Source organism: Chiloscyllium punctatum, chromosome 5 (assembly GCF_047496795.1).
Source record: "Chiloscyllium punctatum isolate Juve2018m chromosome 5, sChiPun1.3, whole genome shotgun sequence".
In the NCBI taxonomy this organism is placed as follows: Eukaryota; Metazoa; Chordata; class Chondrichthyes; order Orectolobiformes; family Hemiscylliidae; genus Chiloscyllium; species Chiloscyllium punctatum.
In genome coordinates this window covers 97614622-97639342 of record NC_092743.1, presented here as the reverse complement: position 1 = coordinate 97639342, position 24721 = coordinate 97614622, and the positions used below count along the sequence as shown (strand labels likewise).

Genomic DNA, 24721 nt, shown 5'->3' with positions numbered 1-24721 from the left:
CGGCTGGAGCCTGCAAACTGGAAATTCTGAAACAGAAATAAAGTGTCAGAGGAACCGCAGATGTAAATGGGAAGGGACTGGGGAGGCAAAAATTGAGTCCAACTAGGAAGAGATGAATCCAGTGGGGCAGGAGCAGGCAGAAACAATGGGTCTGCCTGGGCAGTCCTGTTATGGATTTTGGGAAGGAGGTCGAAGTGAGCTGTATGGAGCTGGGGGTCTATGGGTTTGGAGGCAGTGGAGGGGAGGGATCACTAGATAAAATGAAGTTAGTGACCATTGTGGACACAGCAGCCTGGTGTTCCTTTGTTGGGTCATGGTCCAGGGGGAGGTGGAGGAGGTATCTGAGAGCTGGCGCTCAGCCTCTGCAATGGAGAGGTCAGTACGCCAGACAACAACAGCACCATCCATGTTGTCAGCCTTAACTACAAAGTCAGGGTTGGATCTGAGAGCATGGAGTGCTGTCAGCTCATGGGGAGATACAGGGTAACGAATGAGAGAGGCAGAGCAATTGAGGCGACCAATGTCTTGTCGACAGTTCTCAATGAACAGGTCAAATGCAGGTAAAAGGCCAGAGGAGGGGTCCAGGTGGGGGGAGAGGTTTGGAGGTGGACGAAGGGGTCTGTAGGATGGCAAGAGGACTCTTGTCCAAAGACAGGTTGATCTCTGATAAATTCAGGGTGAAATTGTTGAGGCCACAGAGGAAACAGTTGCCAGTAAAATAATGTGTCCTATGAAATAATACTGAATGACCATGAAGCAAGTGAAAGACACCAATAAGGTGCAAATGGAATGGTATAGATTCTACTGAAAATCATTGATGTTAGAAAATTACTTGGGAAAAAAAACTGCAGGAATATACCAAACCTTTCAACCTTCTCATCTTTGAGGCTTTTTATTTCCATCCTGCAAGTTATGATCTGCTTTCAAAGATTGTCTTCTCCGACTGTTCCTGTTTTGCTAAGTGGGGCACTGAGTTTGAACGCAGTGTGAGAATCATTAAGTACAGAATCTAAAACTTACAAGGTAGCAAAACTGACATGCTGTACTGGTGTCAGTTTCAGAATTAACATTTTGGTTCATGTGCTTCTAATAATCAGTGACCCTTACTTCATGTGCTTTCCACAGGAAATGAATACAGCAGAAATTACTTTGACCTACAGATGTATGAGGGAATAGACCCAAGGCAGTGTAGGATAGAGGTCAGCACAGAAGATGAGTGTGAATTAAGTATGTAATTTCTTGTCATTATATTCTCTTCAAATCACTTTAATGAGGTGGGAATGACCGTTTGTGGTCTAGCCTACTTTTACGGTTTTAGGATCATAACTTGTTTTCTTATTAAAAGTTAATGCTGAAAGTGTATTTCCAATGTGCCACTTCAGATGTGTGAGATAACTGAAAGCATGCTATGTGTTAGTAGTCTGATATTAATATATTTAATGTTAAGCTAAACTGATGATTGGATTCATTTCATGTTTTAAATTAAACTGAGGTGTTTGATGTCTTCATACGAAACTCTTTGACCATTTTCTCGAGGCTGTTAGATGGTGTTTTAGAAAACCGTGGCATTAAAAATGAATGAAATTGGCCCAAATTTTAATTCTTGTCGCATCAATTAACCACCATCTCATTCTTTCAGGCTGAGAACAAAACCGATAAATCTTCTGAGAAATTTCGGAACATTAAGAGGATTTTGACTAATTCATAGGATCTAATAGGATGATTTCTTTCAGACAAACAGAAAATCTGATTTGCTGTTTAATGATACTGATTACGCTTCTTCTAAGTAACGTTGCTCTCTGGCTGATTTTGATTTTCAGAAATATAGGCTGAGGTCATTGAAAAGCAGCTGCAACTTACAGACGTTGAAATTTGGAAGAAAAAAATGGCTTTCCTGAGACATGACAAAGAATAATTAGCTTAAAAACTCTGGTGATCAGATCTGAGGCAGGACTCCCCAATTCATTATGGATCTGGTCAGAAACCCCAAACTGTAAACTTCTAGAAACAAAAACTGGAAAAACTCAGCAGGTCTGGCAGCATCTGACAACTTTCCAACAATTTCTGTTTTTGTTTCTGATTTCAAGCATTTGCAGTTCTTTTGGTTTTTTTGTAAACTCCTAGATGAGAAAAGCTGAACTTCGCCCACTTTATTCACCCACTCAAACAATTGGTTGCAATCTTTTTCCCAATCCAAAAGAACCTACTTTTTAGATGGAGCCAGCTGTCTTGAATTCATATAAAGAGTGAGTTTATTAACCACTGAACATGAGAAGACTTGGTAACATAACACAGATTAAATAAGAGCTGAATTCAAAAAGATAAACATTAAAAAAAATACCTGAACAGTCTGTGAATTATTTGGGAAGAACAGATAGTTGAATGTTGTGGCTATTACAATGGAGACGATCCATTGTGTTGACAGTAGTAATCGATTATTGATTTTTGATTTCTTGGTTTTGTAGGCTGATTGAAATTCCTTTGCCTTGATTCCTTTTATTAACTATGTTGCAGCATTTGGAGCGAGAAAGAGACTTTCTTTTGTCAGGCTGCTAGCTAGCTGGCTTCTAGCATGTAGAGTGAGTGAGTACCTTCACCTGCAACACAGGGATCCCGAGGGGTAGCTTTTCAGTTGACACACTGAAGTTTGAACCCAGACTGATGTGAGAACATTCAGTCCCATCAATACATGCCAATAGAGTTGAAACTGGCTTTTTAACTTTAGATAGAGCTAGCTTTCTTGAATTCATATAAAGAGTGAGTTTATTAATCACTGAACATGAGAAGACTTGGTAACATAACACAGATTAAAAAGGAGCTGAGTTCAAAAAGATAAACATCAAAAGAAAATACCTGAACAGCCTGTGAATTATTTGGGAAGAACAGATAATTGAATGTTGTGGCTATTACAATGGAGATGATCCATTTCGTTGACAGGAGTAGTTGATTGTTGATATTTGACATTCTTGGTTTGTAGGCTGAATGAAATTCCTTTGGCCTGATTCCTTTTACTAACTGGGCGGCACGGTGGCTCAGTGGTTAGCACTGCTGCCTCACAGTGCCAGAGACCCGGGTTCAATTCCCGCCTCACGCAACTGTCTGTTTGGAGTTTGCACATTCTCCACATGTCTGCATGGGTTTCCTCCGGGTGCTCCGGTTTACTCCCACAATCCGAACAAAATGTGCAGGTCAGGTGAATTGGCCATGCTAAATTGGCCGTAGTGTTAGGTGAAGGGGTAAATGTAGGGGAATGCGTATGGGTGGGTTGTTCTTTGGAGGGTCGGTGTGGACATGTTGGGCTGAAGGGCCTATTTCCACACTGTAAGTAATCTAAACTCTGATTCTGTGCATGCTTCAAAGGGAACATTATGAACAAACGTACAAATATACAAACGTGGAATGAGAGAATTAGCCCTTTGACCCTGCTGTACCACTTACAAAATATGATCAGATTTGACTTTAACCTCAACCCTACATTTCTGCCTAATCTCTCTGATAATCTTTTATCCCTTTGGAAATCAAGAATCTATCTACCTCAGCTTTAAAAATGCTTAAAGCTTCCGCATCCACTACCTCTTGTCAAAAGGAATTCCAATGACTCAGAACCATCTGAGAGAAATAAAAAAAAACTCATCTCTTTGTCTTGAATGGGTGTCTGCTTATTTTTAAACTATGACCCCTTCTTCCAGATTCACCCACAAGATAGCATCCTTTCCACTTACACCTGCTCATGTCTCCTCAGAACATTGTATGTTTCAGTTAGGTCACCTCTGACTCTTCTAAACTCCAGAGGATACTGACCTAGCCTGTCTGGCCTTTCTTCATTACGAAGTATATCTGCAGTTTAGGATATACTCCACAGGGGGTGGCTTGCTGTTGAACAAGTGGGTTATTAGCCCCTTGTTATCTTTGTAGTCACAAGCAATCACAGTCCAGTCTGTTTGGACTTTATGTGACACTTTTTAAGTGTTACATCCTATTGGTCCAACAAAGCATTTCAAATAATTAAAAGCTGCAGTTATTTTGTCTCTCTTGCAGTCCTCTTTTTTTAAAAAAAAAGACATTTTTCGAATTAAGACCTAAAACACTCTTAATATTTTGAGGTCCGACCTGTCATTGTAATATTTGCTTTGAAGAAATCCGATTTATTTCAATTTCATTGAAAAAGTGTTGAATTTATCCAACAAAAGCCTCAGTCAATATTATCTTTTCAATCCTAACTGGACTGCTTTGAGTTGTGGATAGGGTGTCTGCAATTACTTTTAATTTTTTGGCAATGTGGTTGACTTTTAAGTGGGTGCAGTTAAGGAAATCCCCTTCATTGGAATAGTCCAGCCTTTGGGTCTTAAACATTTCCACAAAATTAATGGGTTGTGGTCAATATAAACTATGTACCCATTTTGGGTAGCACGGTGGCTCAGTGGTTAGCACTGCTGACTCACAGCGCCAGGGACCCGAGTTTGATTCCCACTTCGGGCAACTGACTGTGGAGTTTGCATATCCTCCCCATGTTTGTGTGGGTATCCCCTGGGTGCTCTAGTTTCTTCCCACAATCCAAAGATGTGCAGGTCAGATGAATTGGCTATGCTAAATTGCCTATAGTGTTCAGGTGCATTAGTCAGGGTAAATCTAGGGTAGAGGAATGGGTCTGGGTGGGTTAGACTTCGGAGGGTTGGTGTGGACTTGTTGGGCCAAAGGGCCTGTTTCCATCCTGTAGGGAATCTAATCTAAATCTCAATGTGTTTAAGAGCCAGTCACGCATTGAGGGCTTCTTTCTTTGCAGTGGAGTATCAGCTTTGATAATTGTTTAGTTGGTTGGAGAAGTACCCAACTGGGGTCCCTACTCTGGGTTTGTTTTCCTGAAGGAGCCCTACTCGGGTGTACTCACATTGCCGGCTACTTTAAATGTTTGTTCAAAATTTGCAGTTACAAGTAGAGGCTCACTCATTAGAATGGCCTTCAGCATTTCAAAAGCAGTTTGGCATTTCTCAGTTGATACTACCATTGCTATTTTCTGTCGTAGGCCTGTCAGTAGAGCAGCCACAGTCCTGAGGTATGGGACAAACATGCAGTAAAACACACACATTTCCTGCAACCTTATGAGTTTCTGTTTGTTGTGGGAATGAGGTACTATTGCTTATACCTATGCAGACCTGGGCAGCATTCATCCTTGAGCCATCATGTGCCCTAGATAGGTAACTAGGGTCCTAGCGAACTCGCCTTTTGTGACTAGGTCACTCTTGTCTGGATGAGGGCTTCCGGTTTCTCTAGTCTGTTTCCCCAACGCCATGGTACAATAGGGGATTGTACCATTGATGCCTGTAAACTAATCCAAATAGTGTGAACCCAGTGGACTCATTTGGTCAGTTCCCTATAGTAAAAAACAGAAGGTCCCATTCTTTATCCTAGTCATGGGGATACTCATGGCAGTATATCCTGGTGTTGTTTTTAGAGTCTGATAATGCCATTCCAGCACCCCCTGTGACTGCAGGTGAGAGACTGACGACTTCCACTGGGTCACACCCAGGTTATTGAGAACTTCCTGGAATGTTTTGGATGTGAAATCTGAGCCCTGAACCAATTGGATCTTTAAGGGCAGGCTGTACCAAGTGAAGAATTGGCGCAATTCAGTTGCCACTGTTTTAGACGAGAGTTAAGAGTGTGCTGCTGGAAAAGCACAGCAGGTCAGGCAGCATCTGAGGAGCAGGAGAATTGATGTTTCGGGCTAGAGCCCTTTATTCCACTGTTTTAGACAGTATGGTTCTCTGGAACAGCCTCTGGTTAGCGATATTCAAGCTGGCAAGGTTATACTAATAGCTCCATTTTGTTTGGGCATGGTTCAGTAACACCTTGTTAGTTGGTTCCCCGAATGCCAGTGCAGGGATCATTGGTGCAGGTTTTATTGCAGGTTGGGGTTTTCCCACAAGCTGACAACTGTAGCAGGTTCTGTAAAGTCTCACTATATCCTTATTGAGCTGGGACCAGTAAAAGTATCAGACAGTGCAGGTGTGGGTTTTGTGCTCAGGCACTGGAGGTTTGTGCGCTAGCCATAATATTTCCCCATGGTAACTCAACTGCACCATCACCTGGCAGATCACTGTCCCCACCTTGTTTGCAGGTCTATGAGAGGGTCTCTATTTCCACATCAGCATCTCATACATTCAGGAGCAGCTTCTGCCCCAGCTTCAGTGTGAGCACTCTGAGCTGGGCTTTGTAGCAGTGGGTCAGCTTGCTGGGCTGCTACCAATGAAGTTCTTACCTCCTTGGGGACTTCTAGACTCCAGGAAAAGGTTTCAGAGAAGCAGACTGCAGGGTCTTCTGCTCGCAGTGTGAGCTCAGTCCCACTAGCTGAGCTTGCCTGGCCATGGACTGTATGACAACATGGTCAACTAAAGCACTTTCTCCTGTAGTTGTTTGGTGTCCCTGACCTTAAGTTAAATATAAAACTTTTTTGGGATGGCATAGTGGCTCAGTGGTTAGTACTGCTGCCTCACAGTGCCAGAGACCTGAGTTTGATTCTATGAGACGTCAATAGGCTTTGCAGAGACCACAGGGGATGATATGACCTCTGATCCTGCAGATCGTTGCTATTGAATAGACCGGCCCTGACCACAGGCAAACTAGGTATGAGTCTCATAGCCACTGGTCCTGACAGCAGGCTGCACTCCAGATTTACCCAGTAAAAAGAGATGAGCATGTACCCATCTTTAATCACCTTTGCCAGCACCTTGGCACTTACCTCCATCTTTAGCAGGAAGGCCATGCTTTTTTGAAGCGGTAGAGTTTGGCTGGTCCTGGTATTCCTTAGTATCACTGCACACTTGATCACCTCACCCTGTGGAAATGTTGCTCCTGTTCCTTTCGAGACAAATTCTCAGTAACTGTTGTTTAATCTCATCCACACTCTCAGGAGTACCTTTGCAGGTATTTGTAACTACAGTCTGGTCACAGCTGCAGCCTGGTCAACTATGCCGTCTGACTGGCTCCCATACTCTAGACAGGCTGTGTCTGCCCCAGGAAATTCTCCTGGTTTTTTTCCCATATGGCCACAGGCAGGCTTCTTGACCTCATCATTCTTCTCAACAGCATCCTTTCTGTCTTGAGGATGGCTCCGAGCATTTCCCTGTCTACCATGGGTGCTCAGTTCCCTCTCACCCTCTCCTTTCCAGTTGGTAGGAGATGACCAGGAGAGGGTTTCAAACAGTGGCTTGTGGATCAGCTCATAATCATCGGCCATTGTGGACGCCTGTATTGACCCAGTCACACTCTGTTCCTTGAGGTGGATTCTTATCAGAATGGAATTGTTACACTACTGATGGAAAACTTTTCCATTGAGGCGTTTATAAATCTCTATAAAAGTGCTAGTACCCACTGGTCAAAAGCAAGCTGATTGAGCCTTTCAAGTTTCAGGTTCATGTGTCCAGCCTGTTTCCTGAGGGGATGGAAATTTTGTCAGTATACCAACTGGTACCCACTTAAGGTGGCCTTTTTTTTTGTTGCCTCATGACCAGTGGCACTTTTCTCAGGCAAGAGGGAGCCAATCTTGTGACCTTTCCCTGAAAACTTGCTCTGCATTATTAAGGATCAATGTCGGACTGGCCATTTTAATTGCTCTACCAGCCATTTGAAAAATGTAAAGTAAGCTCTACCTCAAACTTATAAATTAAATCAGCAAATCAAGTTGCTCCCATCCTCAAGGTCTGAGTCAGTAGTGTCTTCATAGGACACAGGAGGATTCTTGACCCTGCACATGCACACAGATTAGAAATAAGAGGTGAATCCAAAAAGATTAAAATTTTTAAATATGATATATGAATCAGTCTCTGAAGTATTTATGAATAGCAGATAGTTGAACATAACTGCCATTACAGTAGGGTTGGTGACGATTCACCACGGCAGACTCACCGCTGATGATTAGCCATTGCCAGTTCGCCACCAGCATTCCTCCACTGGGGTCGTTTGACCTCTGGAGACTACTCGCCACCGAAAATATATATATGTACTGATTGTTTTCCCTCCTGCCTATTCTTTCATACTTCTCAGTCCCCTTTATTTATACAACTACATGCTGCATATTGATAAAAAAAGGTAAAATAAATATCATTTTATTGGTTTATATATAAAAATTAGTTACAAACTTTAACCAGAAAAAGGAAATATATTTTTAAAATATTTATAATGGCAGTAAAATCTCACATTAATATTAATCGATGAAATTTTAGTTCATTTGATAGTTATGCGCTATTCCTCTCAGATATTCCAAACAATCTCTTGCACCGCATTCAAGAACAACGCAACACAAACACTAACTTAACCAATATAACGACAATTTTATATAGTTTAGATATGCTTGTTCTCTAACATTTTAAACGTTGTTGAATTTTTAAAAACTCTATGAACAAAAATAAATGGTTATTAAAACAAGTAAACACTACCATCATTATTAAAAAAAACAACTTATTTGCGTAGGCAAATCATCTTCAGTGGCCAATGGGCGGTGGTTAAGCGTCCTCGGTGGACAAAGGGCAGTGGCTAATCATCGACGGAGAATCTGCTGTGGCGAATGGTCCCATCCCATTACAGTAAAGGTGGCTAGTTGTGTTGATGTTAATTTTTGAGATTCTTGGTCTTGTAAGCCGATTGAAGGTCCTCAGTCCTGATTTTATAAAGCCCCTTTGCAGGACTAGGATTGAAAGAATGTTTTTAAACTGACACATTGGGTTAATTAGTGGATAGTTTTCTGACAGGTGACCTTCACAGCATACTAGAGCTCAAACACGGGCTGGTGCACATGAGAACATTCAGTCCTACTAGTAGACTGCAGTAGAATTGAAGCTGGTTTTTTTAAAACCATGTCTGTGTGCGCTGTTCAAAGGGAAAATGCACAACGTGTCCGCAGTTAGGGGCATAGCAGGTGAGTTGTTGTGAAGTGGTTGACAGCCCCTTGTGTCTTTGTAGCACAAGACATCACAGATCAGTCTGTTCAGTTTCTTTGAGACTTTAGGTGTTATATCCCATTGGTCCAACACAGAATTCTCCTCAATTTACACCTACAGTTATTTTGTCTCTGTATTGCCTTTTAAAGTCCTCTTCTAAAAAAAACACATTTTGGAATTAGGATTAAAATGCCTTGCATGATGAGGTTCAGACTCATATCACAGCAGAATGCAGTAATTGGCAGAGGAAAGAACAGCAACTTGTTTCTTACTTTCTAACCATGTGGGTGCATGGCCATATTACAATATAAAAAGTGCTCCACAGGTGACAAACGCACCATGCACAAACTGCCATCACTTTAAGATGTGCACAGGCATGGCCATCGATAAATCTTTTGACTATGCAACAAAATGAATCTAAACATTAAAGGCCATTGATATATATTTTCATTTATATGGCTGGAAATTGTTCCACATGCTGGGATTGTTTTCAGTCTGTGCTGCCAAGAATTGGAATCAAGCATCCCCAGATCAGCTGTAGGAAAAGCAGGGTGTCGCGTAAATCTCCTCCTGCACGAGAAAAATATCCATGCTGAATCCATGTTATGTCAGGATGGCGCTGCATGCTGCTCTGGTCTTGTTGGGAAAGTAAGACTACACAATCCTGACTCTTCATCCAGTTCTGTAATATTTATGATGGACCAAAATGGCAATCTGAAATGGGTTGGAAAGTGGCTAGTAATATTAAATTAAGTAAGGCTGTGATATAGTGAAACTAGTAGATGCATTAGAAGCTGTCATTTACGGTAATAGTTAAATAGCTGAGATTGTTTTAAAGACTATGTAACCGTGTAATAAGTTTGAATAATTGTAGTTAACTAGGTTTAATAATTAGTGGGTGACTTCTGCACCAACATGCTGCAGTTTCCATGCTTTGCTCACTGTCCTTATAAAACTTAGAAGAAAATGGTTTCTTCTCTGTGGTCATTTTGTATTACCATATCAGTTGTCGTACTTCTAGTAACAAACAATAAATTGAGGTTCTGGGAGTGATTTGCATAAATCAAAGTTTGCTGCACTGTTTTTCTATATACTGCTACCAATGGGCTCTGCCAAAAGGACATGTCTTTCATTTTTCCATCTCTTTCCTGATAGCATAATTTATTGCACATTTTCCAGAGGTATTCGATTTCATTAGTATACTTCCTCTGTCCATTATTAAGTACAAAAATGCCCTGAGGGTAACTTCCCAGCCTGTCATGTCTATTAAATATTGTGCACCCACAAGTAAAAATGGTTGTGCAATACACGAGCAACAACAGGTTTGAAGTACAAGTGTATGATTACATCATCCTATATGGAATATGAAGATATATGGCGGCTTCTCATTCTAATTAAAGAACTCAAATCATGACCTATGTATGATGACAGCCTAATTATGTGCATCTTGATTCTATAATTTGTTGCAATTAATGCTGAATTGTGCGTTTGGATTATGAATGCACTTTAGTAAATAAAAGGTGATATAAATTAATTTCTACTGTGTCACTTAAAATGTTTGGGGGAGCATGACTGCTTCTGTGGGGCAATTTTCCTCTTCAGGTCCCCTGAATTATGGGCTGGACAATTAAATTAAATTTAATCCTGCTTAAATATTACATTGGTCACTCGATGCTAGACAGTTCCTTGTGGTGTTGCAAACTCCTTTTATCCAGGGATGCTTTGAGGATCTGATAACATTATCGCAGGGCTTCAATGTCAATTATTTTTGAAAAAATAACCTTTTTAAAACATCTGCACACAAAACATCCAGGAAGAATGACTTACCTCAGCTCCAGTGTTGACTTTTTGAGCACAGTGCTGGCATGTTTTAGAAGAATGCAGGTATTAAAATTTTGCAACATTAAACTGTATATAATTATAACACATTTGAACTCCAGGGCAAAGAATTCCCATTAGTATTGAGTCATTAGTAATAGTGAAGATAAAATCAGACTATATTTGACATGGGTGAAAACAAATGTGGCCAGATATACATGGGGGCTGTGGGAGGATGGAGTCAAGGGGGGTGAGGCACAGGTTATTGCAAAAGGTTCTTTGCTAATTTATTTTTGCTCTTCAGCACCAGACAAGAATGATGACATGGACTTCTATCTAAAACTACTGAAGCTTCTGGAAGATGAAGAAGGAAGCCTGGAGGAAGGCATACCAGGTAGAATCTTGGCTGACAGTTCACCCTGCAAGCTCCTTATGTTATAAACTGTTTAAAACAAAAAGCAATGCCACACATGCATCTTACAATCAGTTCAAAATAATCTTTGAGGTTTTCCTTTCCAAGTTCCAGCTCTTGTGTATTGACTCTTCATGTGCAACCCAGTGCACTGAATGATGTGTGTAAATGTGATGCAAGTAGGACATAACCACAAACACAAAAAGGGTGGTCCAAACAAAACCAACTTCAATATACGTAGCACCCTTTAACACAATCAAATATCCCGAAATGCTTCACAGGGGATTGTAAAACAAAATATGATAGAAAAATCACAGGAAATATTTTTGTGATTTCCTGTGTAGGTCAAATGTTCACTTATGGTAGTTTTAAAGAGTGTCATAGTTAGGAAAGTCAGAGAGGGCTAGGGAGGTCTAGTAAACATATTTTAGAGTTTAAGATCCAGGCAGCTGAAGGCATTGCCACTAATTATGGACGAATTAAAACTGGGATGCCCAGGAGGTGCTAATTGTTGAGTGCAGATATCCTGGTAGATTGTGGGTTTGAAATGATTACTGAGTTCAGAAGGGTTGAGGACAAGGAAGAACTGGAAAACCAAGAGGAGAATTTTATAATCAAGATATGCTTGACTGGGAATCCATGAATGCCAGTGAGTGCATGGATGATGGTGAAGGAACTTGGTGTGAGTTATGGCAGGTTTTGGCTGACCTTAATTTGACAGATGATAGTAAGTCCCATCTCATGTCTCCACCACACATCCAGACAATACATTTCAAATCCAAATCACTCCATGTAAGAAATAGCTTTCTCTCAAATCACTTTTCCTACATTTGCAAATCACTTTAAATCTGTACCATCTCATTCTCAAAACTTTGCAAATGAGAACAATTTCACCCTATTAGACCTCTCATGATTTTGAAAACTTTTGTCAGATCTTCTCTTAGCCACTTTCCAACCTGGTCACTCCAATCAATTCTCAGAACTGAACTTTCTCATCCCTTGATCTATTGCCATAAACCACTTCTGCACTCTCTCCAATGCATTCAAATCATTTGCTATATTGTGGAGCCTAGAATTGTATACAATATTCCAACTGTGGTCTTGTACAAATTCAGCATAACACGGTGATGCCAGTTTCTGGAGCTTTCAAGGGCTAAAGACATGACTTACCTCTAATTAGGTGTAAATAAATCTCAGGGAAACTGTATAGGGGTGAGGTTTAGTGAATTTCTCTGTGCAACCCTTTGCCAAAGAGCAGGGATCAACATGATAGGAAAATGCTGAGCAAAAGAATCAATACCTCTTAGGAGAAGAGAGTCCTAAGTGCTCCATCACAATTGCAGTGGAGTGGGGTGGGAACATCATTTTCTGACTCCGAGATAAGAATGTTACCGATGGAACCATGGCAGGTAAAAGAGGTATCATTCTATAATGAAGGAAGGATAAGGTCGTTAGTGTTTTATTCTTTGGTATTCCTTTGTTCAGGAAATATTTCAACTGGTAAAAATCACCTCCAGTTTAAATGATTCCTTATAGGTGTACTGTACTGTATTTAGATTTGGTCATAAAACTGTGTTCCATCACATGCAAGTTCAAAATCTTATATAATTGGAGCTTGGATTTGTAATATTGTTGCTGACAAATCATTCACCTTTTTTTTGTTTTTGATGGGTGCTTGGGAAAGGAAATGGAAGAAGGTCATAATCCTGTAATCTGAAAAAGAATTATATTTTGATATTATGCCAGATGCTGTGTTGAGCTCACTTCAAAGACTATCAGACAATTACTTTCTCTGAAATCCATTTCTCGTATAAATACAAATAATGTGACAGAATAACAGCTTGTGTTTGACATCTTGCAATACGATTTAGCTTTAGATTGTGGAGGCATGGTACATGGCTTTTCATCAGAATCAAATGCATGAAAACATTTGGCCAATTTTACTTGATCGGTGTCATTGGATATTTTAGGAAAAAGCAGGTTAAAGATCAAGAATACACAGCATTAAATTGTCATTGCCAGTGTGCTTTTATTCTGCTGTAGTTCAGGAGCTCAACAGCCTGTTGTTTAAGAAGCTCAAAGTCCTTTTACAATGAGGTTAGATGTGACGGTTTGTTGCAGTAATCATCCTCCAACTTGTTCTTGAAATGTGCCAGTGAGCTGGTTGCACCTGTTAAAGCGTACCATGGTCGGGAAACCATTTAAAGCTTGGTGTCATTGGATGATTTGTGGGTGGCATGGTGGCACAGTGGTTAGCACTGCTGCCTCACAGCACCAGAGACCTGGGTTCAATTCCCGCCTCAGGCGACTGACTGTGTGGAGTTTGCACGTTCTCCCTGTGTCTGCGTGGGTTTCCTCCGGGTGCTCCGGTTTCCTCCCACAGTCCAAAGATGTGCAGGTCAGGTGAATTGGCCATGCTAAATTGCCCATTGTGTTAGGTAAGGGGTAAATGTAGGGGTATGGGTGGGTTGCACTTTGGCGGGGCGGTGTGGACTTGTTGGGCTGAAGGGCCTGTTTCCACACTGCAAGTAATCTAATCTAATTTCAGGAGAAGCAGCATCCATAACCTCTCATCTGAAGTATTTTATATTAAAGTTGCACTGCAGAAATCTATCAGTTCTTCAGAGAGGCAATCCTTTGCCATGGCTATTGGTATCAGTCACACCGGCAATGTGTACCACACTGGTCTCATGCTCCTCAAGTTTATTTAGGTGGGTAGTGGTGAAGACTATGAATCTCGTGGTTAAGAAAGCTATGTTGATGGCAGTGTCCTAGCAAGTTCTATCCCATCCAAGGATTGGAGATGCCTTCTATTTATCTGTCTTAGAAAACTTTTTTTTTCCACTGATCAGCTCAAGTCCAAATCCTGTATTTGTTCTGAATAAGTAAGCGATACAAAATCTAACTGGGAACCGGCATTGCTTCAACATGAAATAAGAATGCATGAAATAAATGGCACATCAGTAAGTAAGCAAACATAAGGTATTTGTGGGAGTTAGTACGCTTCACCTCCCACTTAGCCACAGAATCACATCAGGAGGAGTGTGTGTAGGGACCACCAGTGTTCCACAATTATCCAACACTTCCTACTGAGTTCAAGTAGCTGGTTGTGCACACCCGTAGCCATACCCTAGGTTTTTGACTGGAAGCAAGAGTTTTGATTGGTATGGTGTGAATATTTCACATCTTCTGATGGTCAGGAAGGCAGAAGATCCTAACAAATTAGTTGAACAATAACTTAGAAAACAACAAAGTTTACCAAAGGGTATAGTCATGAGGTTTAGGTAGGCAAGTTGCCAGTCACCTATAGAACATAGAACAATACAGCGCAGAACAGGCCCTTCGGCTCTCGATGTTACGCTGACCTGTGAACTATTCTCAGCTTGTCCCCCTACACTATCCCAAAATCATCCATGTGCTTATCTAAGCATTGTTTGAATCTCCCTAATGTGGCTGAGTTGACTACATTAGCAGGTACAGCATTCCACGCCCTTACCACTCTCTGCATAAATAACCTGCCTCTGACATCTGTCTTAAATCTATCACCCCTCAATTTGTACTTATTGTCCTCTCGTACAAGCTGACGTCATCTTTATAGGAAGAAGATTTTCATTGTCTACCCTATCTAATCCTCTGATCATCTTGTATGTCTCTATCAAATCCCCTCTTAGCTTTCTTCTTTCCAATGAGAACAGACCCAAGTGTCTCAGCATTTCCTCATAAGACCTTCCCTTCAGATCAGGCAACATCCTGGTAAATCTCCTCCGCACCTTTTCCAATGCTTCCACATCCTTTCTGAAAAATGGGGACCAGAACTGTACATAATATTTCAAGTGTAGCCGTACCAGCGTTTTGTATAGTTGCAGCATGATATTGCGGCCCTGGAACTCAATCCCTCTATGAATGAAACCTAACACACCGTATGCCTTCTTAACAGCACTATTCACCTGGGTGGCAACTTTCAGGGATCTATGTACATGGACTCCAAGATCCCTCTGCACATCCACACTACCAAGAATCTTTCCATTGACCTAGTGCTCTGCCTTCCTGTTATTCTTCCCAAAGTGCATCACCTCACATTTAGCTGCATTGAACTCCATTTGCCACCTCTCAGCCCAATTCTGCGGTTTATCCAAGTCCCCCTGCAACCTGTAACATTCTTCCAAACTGTCCACCACTCCACTGACTTTAGGGTCGTCTGCAAATTTACTAATCCATCCACGATGCCTGCGTCTAAGTCATTTATAAAAATGACAAACAGCAGTGTTCCCAAAACAGATCCCTGTGGTACACCACTAGTAACCATACTCCAGGCTGAATATTTTCCATCAAGCACCACTCAGTGCCTTCTTTCAGAAAGCCAGTTTCTAATCCAAACTGCTAACTCACCCTCAATTCCATTCCTCTGCATTTTCTCCAACAACCTGCCATGTGAAACCTTATCAAAGGCTTTACTGAAGTCCATGTATATCACGTCAACTGCCCTACCCTCAACTACATGCTTGGTCACCTTCTCAAAAGACTCAATGAGGTTTGTGATACATGACCTGCCCTTGACGAAACCATGTTGACTATCTGAAATCAAATTGTTACTTGCGACATGATTATAAATCTTATCTTTTATAATCCTTTCCAAAACCTTTCCTACAACAGACGTAAGGCTCACTGATCTATAATTACCTGGGTCATCTCTACTGCCCTTCTTGAACAAGAACACAACATTTGCAATCCTCCAGTCCTCTGGTACTAAACCTGTAGACAATGACGACTCAACTATCAAAGCCAAAGGCTCTGCTATCTCCTCCCTAGCTTCCCAGAGAATCCTCGGATAAATCCCATCTGGCCAGAGGACTTGTCGACTTTCACTCCTTCTAGAATTGATAACACCTGTGCGTAACTAACCTCGATCCTTTCTAGTCTAATGTCTCGTACCTCATTCTTCTCCTCTACAATATTCTCCTTTTCCTGAGTGAAAACCGATGAGAAATGTTCGTTTAGCACCACTCCAATCTCCACAGAGTCCACACTCAACTCCCCACTTCTGTTTTTGACTGGCCCTATTCCTACTCTAATCATCCTTTTATTCCTCACATACCTATAGAAAGCTTTGGGTTCTGCTTTATTCTATTTGCCAAAGACTGCTCATGTCCTCTCTTTGCTTTTCTTAACTCTCTCTTTAAATCCTTCCTAGCTGATCTGTCACTCTCCATCGCCTCATCTGTACCATCTTGCCTCATCAAAACATAAGCCTCCTTCATCTTCTTTACAAGAGATGCAATTTGTGTAGTAATCCACGGTTCCCTTACCTTATCACTTCCTCCCTGCCTGACAGACACATACCTATCAAGGACATGCAATATCTGTTCCTTAAACCAGCTCCACATTTCCATTGTTTGCATCCCCTGCATTTTGCTACCCCATTCTGTGTCCTAATTCTTGCCTAATTGCATTATAATTGCCCTTGCCCCATCGATAACTCTTGACCTGTGGCTTGTACCTATCCCTTTCCATCGCTAAACTAAACGTAACAAAATTACGGTCACTCTCTCCAAAGTGCTCACCTACAACTAAATCAAAGACCTGGCCTGGTTCATTATCAAGCACCAGATTCAGTGTGGCTTCACATCTTGGACCTCGCACACTATTTGCTCCAGAATGAGCTCGTTAAAAATCCATGATAGCAAATCTTCTGACAGGAGTACCTAGAAGCAGCGCAGGAGGGATCAATATCAATAATAGCTGCTGTCCACCGCCCTACAGCTTTCTATCCATGTCCATGGCAATACATGTCACAACCAAGCAGAGCTCTGAGATTGCTGTCTTTGTGTAGTCTAAAACATGACCTGTGTTTTTATATTATGAATATCTGTAAACAGAGGAAGAATTGTACAGTGACTTTTGAGAGATAACAATGCCCCTTAAAATATTTCAGCCTCTTAGGTGAATTTTAAGCCCAGTTTTTATCGAGGATTCTGCTGTCTATTCAGAGAATGCTTATTTCTACTCCTCTGTATTCGTAGAACAAGTCCATATCACTTCATAACTATCTTGTACAATGTAATGCACTTTGTGTGAAGAATTTAACAGGGGAAAATGTAATGGTTGTTTTAAATACGTGGAGCTCTTGAGGCTAGCGCTCTAACTAAAGGTCAAATTCATAAAGAAGCCATGGTGTAACGTGTTCAGGAGCACTTTCCATGTATCTAATGACAGAAACCACTGGAGCTTGCATGGGGCGTGAAAGCACTGGAGTTCACAGCAATATATTGGGCCTGCGGCAGGAGGTGGAGAGTGAGACGATCCCTCCTTATGTTGAACAGTTCGAGGAGAGCGTACAAGATGACGTGATTATGGTTGGCAGCCTTTCACTGGAACAGGTCAGAGCTAAGAACTAAATAACAATGTCATTTCAGCCCTCTCTGTTATTGTGCTGTCATCTCTCAGCACCCCACAAAATAATTCTTGCCATTTTCAAATGACTGTTGCAACTTACCTTAAAAATATCAATTTAATATATTGCTTGTTTTATTGCATGACTGTATTTTTGCTGCAAATTTAATTATGAATTACGGATGTGGATCATTTGGAATTAAGGATTGGTGGTGCACTCATTGAAAAATATTGAGAAAATTTGAATAGAGCGATCCACTAATAAACTCCTTTTTTTTTTCTTCTATAAGAACTCCAGTGAATAATCTTTTTATTGAGCATATAAAATAGCTGAAAGTACTTTCAGTCAATAACATTACAGACCAGCAAGAATTATTTGCATTTGTACAGTTTACTAGGATAAAAGAAAGGGGACTAATAGTGCAGTTAAGTGTTATGTTAAAACATTGAACAACAGAGCAATTACTCTTGTACCATGTTTGGTACTCATGAGCGTCAGAATCTATATCTTTTTTTATGCCTGAATAGGCTCAAGATCAACGACAGAGGTTTCTTAATGCACACATTGATTGTCGGTCACAGGAGAAGCATCTGGTTCGGCTAGAAAAGCTGTCTGTCAAAACACAGGAGGAACAAACCAAGCAACGAGTGATGGCATTTGCAAGGGAAAAAACAAAGGTATCCTGATCCCTTGCCGTGCATGCTTCTGAGTTTGTCTGTGGTTGAACGTTGTATTGTCGGAAGATGTTTACCATTAATTTATTATCAAAGTAGCAATGATTAGGCCCTAATTCCTATTTTTAATGAAGACCCAAAATGTTGGGCTTTTGAGATACATCGCCTCACTTTATGACAATTCATAAGTTAGCATTGTTTCAACTGAGGCTTTGAAATCATTACAATAATCACTTCTTGTACCTTTATTGACACATTTCAGCAATGTGTTTGCATTCAGCAGAAACTCTGGTCTAAATGTAAAACTATAAGATTGGAATAATGCACACATTAAATATCCAGTATGATGCTAGCAATGTGTGCTTCTGAACAATGGGATGTTTTGAGTTTTTGTATGTTTTCAAGTGATTGTTATATGATGCAATCGTTTATTTTACATTTGTAGTAAAAAACAACTTAAGCTCATTTGAGTGGTACTTTTTCTCCCAGTGGATCACATTTGTTTGTCAAGTGTAATCAAATGGTTTCAATACCTGCTACTTGGACGTTTTTGTTTTAGCAACAGGAATGTGCTTGGTTATGTATAGTTTAGCAATTATGCTAGAATTTCAAAGCTTAAAAGATGATATAAATGGTTTGTGTGCTCTGATTAAATTTGATAACCCTGCTGTACATAGCTATTATGTTGCATGGTGTTATTGCAGAAGTGTTTGTTTATTTACTGCTTTGTATTTGAGAGAAAATTTTACATATTTTGCTTCTTTTGTCTCCTTGGTGTACTCACCAATTTTAACTGAGGAAGTGAATGGTAGACTGCTCTTAGGCCTCTAGTGATGTCACTTCAAATTGGTCTCCTGACCATTTTGTATGTGTTGCCACTAATACCACTTAGCTGTGTGTTTCTCCAGGGACCACATGGTCTGGTTTAGATGAGAATAGAATCCTTCTGATCTAACCAGAAGGGTTTCTTCTTACAACTTGGCAACTCTTCACATGTTAGAAGGAAATGGTATACATCATTACAGCGTCTTTTTGGAGGACCTAGTCCGAGGTCTGACACCCAAAATTCGTATCATAGAAAGCGGACAGAGTGGAAGCGGGCCATCTGGCCCATCAAGTCCACATCGACCTTCTGAAGAGCGTCCCACCCAGACCCACTCCGTATGTATAACCCTACATTTCCCATGGCTAATCCACCTAGCCTGCACATCCCTGGACACTATGGGCAACTTAGCATGGCCAGTCCACCAAATGTGCATGTCTTTGGATTGTGGAAGGAAACTGGAGAATCCAAAGGAAACCCACAAAGATATGGATAGAACATGCATTTTCCACAGAGTCACCTGAGGGTGGAATCAAACCCGGGTCCCTGGCGCTATGAGGCAGCAGTGCTAATCACTGAGCCACCAAGCCCTCATAGTTACTCGTGTCGTCACCCTCTCTACCAGTCCTCATATTATTATCACAGTAGGTGATGCTAATGACACTCATTCCCTGTTAACCTTTTGGACCCAGTAGATATGCATATGCAACATTAGCCCCCTGCCTCCCCAATCTTTTCTTCAGTTACATCATTGTAATACCTTATTTATATAATTATGTTTACCACTGCCTAATCTCCCTCCAAGTCTCCACAAATTCAGACAATGCACACGTTTCAGTATTTTCCCAGAATGTGTTCATTTTGGACTTGGAACGCTGGTTGTTTCTTGAGTAGAAGGTAGTGGTCGTGAATTATCTTCCTGATGATCTGGGATTCTGTCTGCAGAAGACATAATTCCTGTTTGAGATGGTGTTATTTTCTTCGCAGTACCTTGTGTTCCTGGACACTGCTGTTCTCTTCTTAGTAGTGAAATTCATGGAATTGTATGCTCCCTGTCATACATCTGTTTCAGTGGGTATTTGTACTCAATTCATCTATGTTTAAGCATAGAGTTATTCCTTTAACTTATTGACTATTCACAAGTAATCAAGGATGGAACCATATATCTTGTTTAATGATTTGAACCTTTTTGGATTCACCTCATATTTCTAATCTGTATGCATGAGCAGGGTCAAGAATCCTGTTCATTGGATGGTGAAACCAATTGTTTGTTTCCTCAGTTCTGACTTTCATTATTGTTAAATAGAGGTTCTTCAATGGAGGACAACAAGGTCAAATATTCCACTTCACCTTGTCTCTTCTGAGTTATCTGAGAATTTTGCAATAGACTTCAATCTGTTATCACTAATTGTTCACTAAGCTGTGATGGAATTTTAAATGGGGTGTATTTTTCATTGACTAGCCTTTTCTTTATATTTCCTTGCAACTGTTCAGGGTCTCAGTCTCTAAACTTTCTTCTGTGTCGACAGAAGTGGAAAATATTTGCACCAAAGCAGTGAAGTCATAATTTTCTAACTAATTGATAGTATTCAGCAATCTTCCAACTCTGACATAATAAATCTCAGGGTGTTCTGCTTTTTGTTTCAGTCCCACCATGAGTCTGTGAACCTCTATAAAATATTCTGCTGACACTTAACCTGTTGTTTCTGGGTATGGGATGTAGGAGCACCTGCAGCGACAAATGGTTTATTTGACTCAATTATCAAAAACTAGAAATGGTTTTTTATCGATAGTGCTAAAACGAACCTTGCAGGATCCTCACGGGAAAGAGAATGTGGAGACTGAGAGACTTCTTACATTTCTACTCATCTCTGTAAAGCAGGATTGCTTCCTAGATTTCCTGCTGTTCCTCTTCCTCTCCACCACCACCCCACGCCCCCCCCCACCCCCCCCCCCCCCCCCCCCCCAGCTCACTTGATCCACAAACAATTGATAAACAGGAAATCTCTTGGGAACAACCATTTTTCAATCTACACATAAATAGATTAAATAGAAGCTACAGAACCAAGGAGGTGTCTTGAGAGATACTTTCAAATGAAGGTGGGTACTTTGGAAATAAGGAACAAAATAAGAATTACATCCTATTTTGTCCCGAGACTTTTTCAGATGAGGTCGACTAAACTCCATAAAGTCAATGTGATCCTGTGGTAAACGGCTGCAATTATCTTTTTGCTTAATGTGTGAGGCATGTGTACAAATAACTGTTGTGCATTGTGAGAATTTGGCATTTGTTTTTTTTTGTTAATCATTGGTAGTCTTAGAAATCTTACTGAGTGGTTGGTCATTTGTGCAGATTTATCTCCTTCAGAGGGTTTGGAAATGGTGATGGTTTCTTGTGTTCTGTCTTATGTCTGCATGATGCCAAAACCTCTTTGCCATTGTATTGCTAAATGTTTACCACAATGGAAAACTGTATTCTCTGTATACTGCAACTGCATGTTGTTGCTTTTATAATATGATGGGACTACCTGCTACTGTTTGCAGTCTGTGGATTGTAAGGTCAAGTTAACAGTTACCTTGAATGTCAGTGGTAGATGTATGTTCCAGATATGACTTCAGCACTGTTTAGATTTATATGAAGGCTTTTTTGGGAAGTGTGCTCTTCTCTATGAAGGTGACTTCCTGCATGTGCAGGAATGCTTGACCCTGTAATGACATAATGACAGATGAAGCAGACACAGCGAAGGTGCCAATGCACCTGTCTGGCAATGCTTCCACTCAACCCTCCTTCTCTACAACCTGTAAAAATGGGAGAATGTCAAAAGGACTTGCTGTAGAAGCAGCATGATATGAAGGCTTCAGGTATTCCGGTCTGCAGTAGTAGATGCAAGGCAGCTTTTTAAAGTTCATTGCACTGATTCAGCCTTACTGTACCTGAATAGAAAAACAGATAGTGAGAAAAACAACTACTCAGTTTCTAAGGGGTGAAGCAGTTATAAAAATGTTTTAATTTTTTAAAATGTCTACATAACTATTGGTAGAACCTCCACTGCATCACCTCACTCTGTTATCATAGTCAGTAATTGTTGTCTGCTCTTGTCATATGCTGAAATATTACCTTTTCTTGAACCTTATCTTCTAAGTATACAAAGGATAAGACTTAATGTGAGGCTTCTGCAAAGAACCGTTGCTCAGTAATTCTCAAAGCCCTGTGATTTAATATTATTGACAACATTAATATCTTACTTACATTTTAACATTAACCCTTTATGTTGCAGTGATAATAACAAATGCTGAGCATGTGGCCCTTTGACATTGTGGCATCAGAAATATATGTGCATGTTGAATGCGGAATAGATCTTAGATGATAGAGCATGATAATATGGAACAGTCTATTTATATGTATGTCTTGAGTTCAAATAGTAGTCTCCCTACTCCTGGCCATTCTAGTTGAACTTTTTTGTTACCAACCACTGTAGGCGTATAATGGGGATAGATTTCATTTCTATGCTGAGTGTGAGTTTAAGCGTCTATTTATCAGTGGCAGAGAATAAAGTTTGATCAAGTCTTAAGAAGAAGAGGCACTTGTTTTACACTTTGCATTTTGGCAATGGATAGAATAAACATTAATTAAAAGTAATTATAATTGTCAGCAGCCAGGTATATCACATCTTTCTGTACCAGGATTTTGTGTAAAACTAACTGTTTCTCCACCCTAAGACTGTTTTGCATTATCAGATTAGGTGGAGCTTGTACAGCTCAAAATTAACTAATTCCGAACTTTTGAGTGAGTGAGGACTGCAGCTGCTGGAGATCAGAGTTGAGAGTGTGGTGCTTTTCCAGCACCACACTCGCAACTCTAATTCAGAACTATAGCCTTATACAATAATTCTTTTTTAAATCCAGGTTCTTCAATACACAGCATTCTGCATCTGTGGGCTAGCAGAGCTGTCAATGCAAACTTTACCCTCCACAGTAGGGACAAGAAGCAATGGCAGGTGCAAAGACGTCATTGTTGCTTTGCTAACATAAAGTAACCAAAAGTTGCATTCATAACTTTCTGATTAACGAACTGAAATCAGAGTGAAGGTCCTTGCTCCAAGAACATTTGTTGTGCTAAACGTCACAATAAGTATTTAAAAGTAGTTATTAAGAAAACATACCTTTTACTCTACTTATCATCCAGTGACTATAACACAGTAGTTCCTCTTTTGTTGATTGAAAGTCAAGTGAATGTCAATTGATTCAGTGGGAGATCAGACAGGTGTGTCATAATGTCTTAACTTATTAATGTGGAGTAAAAGTAGTTGTATTTTATATTTAATAAAGCCTGTTGCTGTTCATTTCAAGAGTACAGATCTCATATTACTGCAAGGTGGAAACTGTGGAACTGGAGACCCATGGAATTGGAGGTGAAGTGAAGCCAGTAATAGTAAACATCAAGGCCAGCCCAGTGATCCAAACCAGAAGTGGATGAAATGCTTAAAATCAAGCTCAGTTGTGTAGGGCTGAGCTTGTAACAGATTTCAGCATTTACTTAGACACTGAACCATGAAACAGGAAATGTGACACGGAAGTTGACGTAAGTGTGGATGAAAGTCCTTTGTAGAGTATATCATTAGCAACAGGAAGAAATCAATTAGTCACAGCAAGTAATAAGTTAGTCAGAATTTCTGGAACAAAATGTATTTAGGAAAGAGAGGACCCACACAGTTCTTGGAACAAGATGGAAATGACTGGAATTATTTGGGTTTTACAAGCAAAACAGGGTTTTCCTGCAAGAGATCAACAAATACTCTTGAAGCAAAAACCATCGCTCTGATTCCAGTTCATTAATCAGAAAGTTATGAATGCAATGTTTGGTTCCCTAATCTTAAAAAGCAAAAATGATGGGGAAACATCATTGCACTCGCCATTGCTCCTTGTCTATATTGCGGTGGGTAAAGTTTGCTTTGTTATGGATTAGGCCAAACCACTCAAAACATTCTTAAACAGGCAGCCCAGACCATAATTTTGCAATTTGTTTCTGTAAGTATACAGTGAAACTTATCCAGAGTAACTTAGCTAGGTTGACTACCAGTTTTAAAACAGACAAATATTTATTCACAAAATTACACAAAGAAACACAAAGAACAGAATAAAAAATATCAACTGAATCTAGTCAATCAAAACTAGACTTAATTGTGCTGTTCTGAATGTACACAATAGTTCCAATAAGCAAACCCCCTTAAAAACCAGTAAAAATGGAACACATGCTTACAGGTTGAAGTTAGAAGGGCAGAAGGAAAGAGAGAGTTTTGTAGCCTGTTTCCTAACTGAACTGCTCAGCTTGAGAGCTGACCACTCCGCTTTCATTATGCAGGTTACTTCTAAAACATGACCACTTTGGTCTGAAGTCTCATCTGTTTACATATAAACAAAAGGCCTGTCAGCATCCTTTTTCATCTCTGTACCAAACTAGTCACCTCAGAGCCGGGAGGGTTTTTTGACTCCTCTGACAAAAACCAAGGACACAGTATCCTTGAGAAAAAGAACAGCTTTTAGAAAAAAGGGATCAGCTTTGTGACAGCATTGACAGCTCTGCCTGCCCACAGATGCAGAATGCTGTGTATACAATAGGGGACTGTATTTCAAACAAATTTCTAAAGCAGCAATAGGTGATCATGA

The 24721-nt window shown here is 40.4% G+C and overlaps 1 protein-coding gene across 1 annotated transcript in view; it reads left to right on the top strand.

The window, feature by feature from the left end:
• ofcc1 (orofacial cleft 1 candidate 1) overlaps positions 1-24721 on the top strand; it is a 306357-nt gene that overhangs the window by 40907 nt on the left and 240729 nt on the right. Inside the window, exons 5-7 of the mRNA XM_072570820.1 lie at positions 11059-11148; positions 17380-17543; positions 18085-18234. Of these exons, the coding sequence (XP_072426921.1) occupies positions 11059-11148; positions 17380-17543; positions 18085-18234 (404 nt within the window). The remainder of the gene's footprint in view (positions 1-11058; positions 11149-17379; positions 17544-18084; positions 18235-24721) is intronic.